The 8,665-nt window shown below is 45.7% G+C and overlaps 1 protein-coding gene across 5 annotated transcripts in view; it reads left to right on the forward strand.

The window, feature by feature from the left end:
* jmjd1cb (jumonji domain containing 1Cb) overlaps window positions 1-8,665 on the forward strand; it is a 134,695-nt gene that overhangs the window by 121,029 nt on the left and 5,001 nt on the right. For all 5 annotated transcript variants that reach the window (XM_076092937.1, XM_076092942.1, XM_076092940.1 and 2 more), the window contains 13 exons: window positions 1,351-1,565; window positions 1,655-1,807; window positions 3,561-3,650; window positions 3,764-3,888; window positions 4,626-4,860; window positions 4,989-5,206; window positions 5,370-5,723; window positions 5,809-5,977; window positions 6,071-6,161; window positions 6,888-7,018; window positions 7,363-7,485; window positions 8,392-8,531; window positions 8,637-8,665. The exon at window positions 8,637-8,665 is cut by the window's right edge and continues 139 nt beyond it. In XM_076092937.1, coding sequence (XP_075949052.1) covers window positions 1,351-1,565; window positions 1,655-1,807; window positions 3,561-3,650; window positions 3,764-3,888; window positions 4,626-4,860; window positions 4,989-5,206; window positions 5,370-5,723; window positions 5,809-5,977; window positions 6,071-6,161; window positions 6,888-7,018; window positions 7,363-7,485; window positions 8,392-8,531; window positions 8,637-8,665 — 2,073 coding nt within the window. The remainder of the gene's footprint in view (window positions 1-1,350; window positions 1,566-1,654; window positions 1,808-3,560; window positions 3,651-3,763; window positions 3,889-4,625; window positions 4,861-4,988; window positions 5,207-5,369; window positions 5,724-5,808; window positions 5,978-6,070; window positions 6,162-6,887; window positions 7,019-7,362; window positions 7,486-8,391; window positions 8,532-8,636) is intronic.

The raw sequence follows: 8,665 nt of genomic DNA on the forward strand, positions 1-8,665 counted from the left end.
GTATGTACTGCTTCTGTCTGTGTTCATCTCTCTCAAACACTCACAATGACTGTGAATGCACATTGAACACACACACACACACACACACTTGTGTTGGATAAGCAGCAGCTGCAGTCTGGGGTCTAACAGGGTAAATCTGCCAAAGAGGATTTTCTACTCTATAATCTTGTCCTCTCTGCTTATGCTGCAATCCTCTCTCTTTCTCTCTCTCTTTCTGTCTCTCTCTCTCTCTCTTCCCCTCTCTCTCTCTCTCTCTCTCTCTCTCTCTCTCTCGGTGTGTCTCCCCCTCCCCTTCTCTACATCCCCACTTGTAATTCTGTCCCTCACCCTATCTGCCCTCCTCCCTGTCTGAGCCGTAAACACTCACCTGAGCTGACTGGGCTGTGTCAGGGCACCACAGACGTGGGAGATGGCTCATCCAGAGAACAGCTTGTCATTCTGACGCTCTGTGGCAGTAAATCCTTTTTGATACATGGGTGTTGTATACTTATGAGCATTACTTATTTCTATATAATATATATGTATGAATACATTTTTATATCTGTTTGCCATAGGAGTACTTTAGGTATTATAGAGTGCTTGTGAATACACAGATACATGAGGATGATTCTTGTCGTGCTATAGTAAGGGCTGTTGGGACTGTGTTTAGCACTTCAATGGATGCAAGATTTTGAAATGACAAGGTTAGCATGAGTGTGCTGTTGTCCTGCTGCTCACATATACAGTGCATCTGGTGTTCTACACTGATAGGAGCTGTGTTTAACATTCTGAACATCAATATAGCAGCAAAGAAGTATGATCTGTGTAAAGAGATAGTGGAGTAAAGTCTACCTGAACAGTCTGTTCAGGAAGCCATCTTATTGATCTCTATTGAAGGCCATGTACTGTATGTAGCCTACTGTATTGATGCAGGTCAACACACATGCACGTCAATGCAGGTGTTGTCCCTGATTAATCCGCTGTTAACAGAACTAAAGGATGCTCGTTTTTATCTTTTCACAAAGCAACATTTGAATAAGAGGAGATTACATTTTAGTGTATGTAATTTAAATGTGTACATTAATAATACAAACTTCATAATAAGTGTAACTGACGAATGTCTCTTTTGACTTGTGACGTTTGTAAATGTGTAAAGGTGTGTGTCACTATAAGCTTCTCTAATTCAGCAGCTTCAAAAGTCAAACTGCAAATTAAGCATCAAGCAAACATGTTATGTGGTGCACACTGTGCTAAAGAGCTTTTCATTGGTCTCCATCTATGAGTCCAAGATAATGCTTTTATATGGTTACTTTCATATTTTGCTCTTTACTCGACAAACTGTGTGCTAGTAACCCGTTTCCTCCCATCCAGGCTGTCCTACAGTAAAAACGGAGTCATCCGGATGGATGGCTTCTCCAATCCGGACCAGTTTGACGACGAAGCCCTGGCCCTGTGGGTCCCCGGGCTGATGGAGGAGAGCCAACTGGACCAAACCACAGCCAAGTACATCCTCAGCTTCATAGGAGACAAGTTCTGTCAGATGGTTGTGACCGAGAACACTGCAGCCACCTGGGTCAAGAAGGATGGTGAGCTGTAGTCTGAAATCGGCTGACACTTTGATCAATAACCCTGACCACGTTGTTTTTATATTGATCTCGTTTTGTGTGCGTTTCAGCCAAGTTGGCGTGGAAGCGAGCGGTGAGGGGGGTGAGGGAGATGTGTGACGCCTGCGAGGCGACGCTCTTCAACATCCACTGGGTCTGTCAGAAGTGTGGCTTTGTTGTCTGCTTGGACTGCTACAAGGCCAAGGAGAGAAGGAGCTCCAAAGGTCAGTTGTGTGTGTGTTTGGACAGTCGAGCAGGCTATTCAGGGATTCTTACATGCACTCATATCACAGGAAGTCACTGCTACCAGTCGAGCGAGGATGCAACCCCACAATAAAGATAGCCTCAAAGGTCATACAGACTTTTTGTGCTGTCATCGCTTCTTTCTTTTTTTTGTATTTTACTGGCTTGGTCTAGGTTCCAAGGTTTTTAGTCCTGGAAACACAGTTGTCAGTGACTCATGAGTTTTTAATCATGGGGATCTATTGGCAGAAATGCAATATAATAATAATAAATATGTTTTTTTTGAGTATAATCTCTTTAGAAACTAAGAATCCTTGTGTTTCCGTTAGCTTAGAATGAGCCCTTCATATCTACATAGGGAGCTGGTCCTCTTCATGACTCCACAGTGTTGCACCTACAGTAGCCCAGAGCAGACAAACCAAACACTGGCTCTAGAGAGAGTCTTTCATGTTTTTATGTCACCTGAAGGCCACCGTAGTTCTCCGAGTCGCTTGGAATGGTGGTGAGCGGAGGCGTGTTCGGTTGGATGCAATGTGCAACCTCACCACTAGATGACACTATATCCTACACACTGCTCCTTTAGGGACAGAGAATATCTTTGGAGTGTTCACGCATGTCGGCCTGTAGTTACAGTAACGGTCGGTATGTGAAGCTCACACAGCGCTGAGAGGAGGCTGCATGGCTCTCAGAGCGAGTTAAAGAGCAGACGAGAAAGCAGAGAAATACCTATTGGAAACGTTTTAAATTCAGAATCGATGCGTCATCTGATCAGCTCTTGTGATCAAACTATTTATAACGATCATCTGCTGATAGCGGTCGATGGGAGCACCCTTAACGATGACTTGATGCAGCTGTAAACTTCGGCAAAGCCAAGACATTCAAATGTCAGCACCTCTAAGTGGACTTAGCGCTTCGAAATGCAGCGCCAAAGCTTATTGAGCTAATGGAGCGCCGGGGTAAAATAAAGCGCCTCTTATATTTTACAACATTGTGCATTAGTTACCGGTTAATCTGGCTACCAAAAATTAAATGAACCAAAACTGACACCCCTAGTTTTAATTCAGCAAAAATTGGAAATCCAATTATATAATCTCAACCTGAAAGCTACCTGACAAATACCTGTTACTGACCCGTTACTGACCCGTTACTGACTGGTTACTGACTGGTTACTGACCGGTTACTGACCCGTTACTGATCCGTTACTGACCCGTCACTGACCCGTTACTGACCCGTCACTGATCCGTTACTGACCCGTCACTGACCCGTCACTGACCCGTTACTGACCCGTCACTGACCCGTTACTGACCCGTTACTGACCGGTTACTGACCGGTTACTGACCCGTCACTGATCCGTCACTGACCCGTTACTGACCCGTCACTGACCCGTTACTGACCGGTTACTGACCCGTCACTGACCCGTCACTGACCCGTCACTGACCCGTCACTGACTGGTTACTGACCGGTTACTGACCCGTCACTGACCGGTTACTGACCCGTTACTGACCCGTTACTGACCTGCAGACGTGGATCCACCCGACTACCACAGTCCAAATATACAAGTACAGTTTACTGCATAACCTTTCCCCCGAGTAACTGTGTTTAGGTAAGAGAACGCATCACTTGAATCATTTCGAGGAACTAAACAGACATGATAGAACTCAGTCTGCAGTCATACAGCTGATGGTCATTATGGCATCAATACAGCAGCTGACGTGCGTCTCTCTGTGTGATCAGATAAAGAACTCTACGGCTGGCTGAAGTGTGTGAAAGGCCAACCCCACGACCACAAACACCTCATGCCCACACAGATCATACCTGGCACAGGTACAGTCCACACTCTGCGCTGACATCATTTCATGTTCTGTCTTAATAAAGGTCCTGCTTTATTACTATTTGTGTTTAAATTCTGCTGCATCTTTTTTCTTTAAACATGTCAGTGCTGTCAGAGTTGGTGGCTTCCATGCACGCTCTGAGAGAAAAACACAACATCAAACCCCACTGTCCCTGCACCAACAAGCAGAACCTCCTCACCAAACTACCAGCCACCAACGGGGTCTCACAGGTACTGCTGCAACCACACATCAGACAATCAGACAAGAACCAGAACACATTCTAAAGCATTGTAGACTTATAAGGTCAAATAACATTATGCTGTTAGTTATTATAATGCAATATAATCAGTTCAAATGCTTTATAGTTGGATTATAAGCTACTCTAAGTGGTCTTTGTTTGCTTTAGTAAAGTGAAAAAATGTCATTAAATATATGCAAGAACATCACACGGAATGTTATAGAATTAATTTCAACTTTACTGAAAGCCAACAAAGATCACTTAGAGTTATGGATATTTATGTGTGCTTAATGAAACAGTGCTATAAGCAGATTATAACGTATTATAAGTATGTTTATAATGCATTATAGACATGGGCGTTGTAGAAAGTGCTTCTTGTAAATGGTGCTTACAGACACGTGTTGATCTGTAGAAGGCCACAGCAGACATGTTAACAGCTTGATTCCATATGCAACCAAATGAAAGCAATAAATCAGGTGCAAAAGAAGTTCTGCATCTTATTTTATTTGAGATATGTATGATATATACACATGCAAAGTATTTCTGTGAGTTGGAGTCATACTGTAATGAATTATTCAGACAGTTGTTGGGTAGATTACAGGATCTGGAGGATGAGCACTTGTTTGGAGTGACTTTTCACCGTCTCCCTCTGACTTTCTTTTACATCCTGAACATCCTGATCCTGAGTCAGTTTGAGCTTGTGAGTAACCCTCGCCCTTTCTCTGCCAGGTTCTGCAGAACGTCCTGAACCACAGTAACAAACTGTCTCTGGTGAAGGCTGAGCCGGGCTCTCAGCAGAACTCCGACCAAGGAGGAACTAAGGTGGAGACCAACGGAGGAGGCGGTGGGGGAAGCAGTCCAGGCAGTGATGCAGGAAGTGCTCCCGTCACCCCGCCCGAGTCCCAGTCGCCTCTGCACTTCCTGGCTGAACTGGCAGAGCAAAAATCCAGGGAGGAAAAGAAAGGTGAGGGGAAGGGATCCATTTGATGGCCTTTATGGCTCCTAGATTAACCCGTTCACTCGTAAAGTCATTTTCTATATTTCACCTCCAGATAGTATGTTGTCAGTAACCTCCTCCTCTTTCTCTTACAGAAAACAAGTCAGTGCTGCTGGGTAAATCAGTGAAGGAAGACAAGGTGGGGGACAGCCTGGAGGTCCTGCAGCAGTGTAAAACCACGTCACTGGTGGCCAACAGTACGGAGCAGGGCTCCACACTCAGAGACCTGCTCACCACCACAGCAGGGAAGCTGAAGCTGGGCTCTACCGACGCAGGAATTGCCTTTGCCCCGGTCTACTCTACTGCGTCACAGGTACACACATCGACACCTTTCTGATGTCATCGAGGATGAGTTTGGAAATGAATGGATTCCTCTGCTTTACGTCCTAGTCGTGTCAATAAACACCGCAGAGCTTTTCACATTTAGAAACATTGTTTTAGAATATTGAAATGCTGTTTTTGCTTTCTATCTATAGACTGGAAAAGGTGGGAGGAGCATGCCCAATATCCTTGACGACATCATTGCCTCTGTGGTTGAGAATAAAATCCCCGCCAGCCGCCAGAGCATCACCACCAAGCTGTCAATCAAGCACGAGCCCGTCACCCCGGGCAACAACAACAACAACAACCCCGCCCCTGCTATCACTGAGGATGCCAAACCAGACAGGAAGAAGTCTGCGCACGTTACTGCTGCAGTGCCAGAGGAATCGACCAATCAGTATCCAGATATTCCCCACTGCTGGTTAAACAACAGACGGTTACTGTGGCTCAAAGATCACCGCAACCAGAACAACTGGAAGCTGTTCAGAGAGTGCTGGAGACAAGGACAGGTACACATCAGTCCTACTAACAGCAGCAGCAGTCAGAGTAACAGTCACCAGTGATAACGGCAGCCGTGTGTTTGTGTTTGTCCAGCCTGTGTTGGTGTCGGGGGTCCATAAGCGACTCAATGGCAGCCTGTGGAAAGCTGAGTCCTTCAACCAGGAGTTTGCGGACCATCAGGGAGACCTCCTCAACTGTAAAGACCAGGTAGTGTCCAACTCCGGGATCAAGGAGTTCTGGGATGGATTTGAGGACATCACCAGTGAGTTCATCCCCAATCTCTCGAATCTCTGTTTGATGGATTGGATCAGCTGAGATGAATCAGTGACTAACTAAAGTCTTCTTACCTGTTCAGAGCGACCCAAGTCCAAGGATGGAGAACCGATGGTCTACAGACTGAAGGACTGGCCGTCTGGGGAGGAGTTCATGGCTCTCATGCCCTCCAGGTACGCATACACACTTCAAAGATAACTTTACCCTGGAACTTATCCTCCATGTTTTCTGGGGTCCAGTATTGAGGGAGAACGCTGCAGCCAAACGAGCTGCAATGTTCTCGCTCGGGGCAACTCCTCAGCGTCAATGTGCGTCCACTAGAAGAGTTGCTCTTTGCCCCTGAGAGGCTCTGATTGTTATTATAGGTGTCTTTATGACAAAGAAGAGAGAAATGAAAGCTTCTTCTTTACCTGCGTCCTGATCCGGTCTGCTTGTTATCGTGTCATGTGACTTGATGAACACGGTGGGAAGGTGAGTAGCAGAGAGGAGAGCTGCTGCTGTCAGTTTGTTGAGTTGGTGTTTTCTAAAAGATGTTCAATGTCATGGCTGAATATCGAGCTGACTTCCACAATGTGGATGAGGACAGATTTCAATAGGACATTTGTCCTCGAGTTAGACTCAACAACAGACAGGAAATGAAAGGTTCTTTCCGTATTGTTATCAGATAAATAGTTGTGTAGAATTGGTCATTTAGACACAAAATCATGATAAACTAGGGTTGAAGAATACCCAAGTTACCCTTTGACTCTTGTGCTGTTGAATCTTAAGCTTTCAAACCAAAAACATAAATGCAAAACTCTAATTTGCTAAACATTTGCTGATGGTAATAATAATGCATTCATGAGATTGGGTCTTAAGAAGTCCTTGTGAGCCCATCTGAAAGAGGTGTTTCTTTGCAGATATGATGACTTGATGAAGAACCTGCCCCTGCCAGAGTACTCGGATCCAGAGGGCAGCCTCAACCTGGCCTCCCACCTGCCATCTTTCTTTGTCCGGCCCGACCTGGGGCCCAGGCTGTGCTGTGCCTACGGTACGGACGGGAACGAACAGCAGCACGGATCTCACTGATTGAGGAGAAAAGAGATTGGATAGTCTCAGAGCTCAGAAGATAGATCGTTTACCAAGTTGGAAGTGCTCGTAGCTCTGCACTAATTACCTGATACATCTACACCTGACAAACATCTGGATCCTGGGTTAGACCCGCTGACTGATCCTTCTGCCCATATACACCTCACATACATGTGTGTCGTTCAGAAGGATTTGATTCCAGTTAGTATTAAGTAGAAGACATGTTCTACTGTTTTCTGGTGAACATGCTGTGCAGATAGAATCCCCCTCTGCCCTTCTTCTTATCTTATCTTTGTCTCCCTGCAGGTGTAGCTGCGTCTCAGGACCAGGACTTCGGGACCGCCAACCTCCACGTGGAAGTCTCCGACGTCGTCTCCGTTCTGGTCTATGTAGGAGTGGCCAAAGGCAACGGAGTCCTGTCCAAAACTGGTAAGGCCTCCTCGAGTCAGTGAAGTGATGGACTCACAGACTGGGTGGACTCACATGAAAGTATTGTCAGATAAGGTGTACCGGGGGGAACACATCAATAACCAGATGGAGGAATAATAAAGGTGTCACACCTCTGATTGTAAACTGGAGCAGCCAGAAGCTGTGAATGCTGTTAGAAGCATGTAGCTAAGTCCCACTGTCACCACTCATTGGGACTGCTGCATCTTGGGAAGTAAGCACTGAATATTAAAGTCCCCCACCACTCATCACAATACAACAGACACACGCTGACACTCATCATCCTTGGAAATATATAAATACTTGTCTTGGACGAGTCGACTTGACTTTACAGTGTTTCCAAACATAATTTAGCTTCTATTTGTGGTTTTCATTTTAAATCAATATGTGGCGATCAATGTTGATATTGTGGCGAGTGTCTGGGAAGCACTGCTTTAACACTAACCTTCATGTAGTGTGTCCTCCTGCTGCTGTAGATGTGTGAGAGTCTGGTCATTAGAGCGGCAGAAAGTAACTCCTGACGTGATGTTCTGTTCTCTAAACCCTTTGATCTGGCAAATTCAAAAATGGAACCACAATTCCAACCACAGTGGTCCTTAATGGAAGATGAAAGAGAAAGGTGTTCTCCTTTCTTCAACTGCGCCTCCTTAGAAAACACTCTCTTTTACATTCAGTATTTAGAAACCATATTTTAAGAATCAATATCAAAGAAATGTATCCAGTTAAGTCATGTATTCAGTTATCAGCATCTTTTCTATGTATCACAGCAGAGCGAGTGTGAGTGTTGGATGGATGGAAAATCAATTCATTCGGTTCAGCCTCAGAAACAGGTGTGTGTGTGTGTGTGTGTGTGTGTGTGTGTGTGTGTGTGTGTGTGTGTGTGTGCAGGAGTGCTGAAGCGTCTGGAGGAGGAGGATCTCGATGAGGGGGTCCGAAGGAGGCTCAAAGACTCCAGCGAGACACCAGGGGCTCTGTGGCACATCTACCTCAACAAAGACATGGACAAAGTGCGAGAGTTCCTGCACCAGGTCAGCACTCTGATAAAGAAAACCAACGGCTGCTTTTCAAATGCAAATGTAGCGAAGTGAAGCTCACCACCGCCTCTCTCTCTCCCACCACCTCGGCTCTGTAAGGAGCAGGGATCGGACGCGACGGCGGACCA

The sequence above is a fragment of the Anarhichas minor genome, unplaced genomic scaffold (assembly GCF_050575085.1).
Source record: "Anarhichas minor isolate MPS153535 unplaced genomic scaffold, ASM5057508v1 ptg000017l, whole genome shotgun sequence".
Taxonomy (NCBI): Eukaryota; Metazoa; Chordata; class Actinopteri; order Perciformes; family Anarhichadidae; genus Anarhichas; species Anarhichas minor.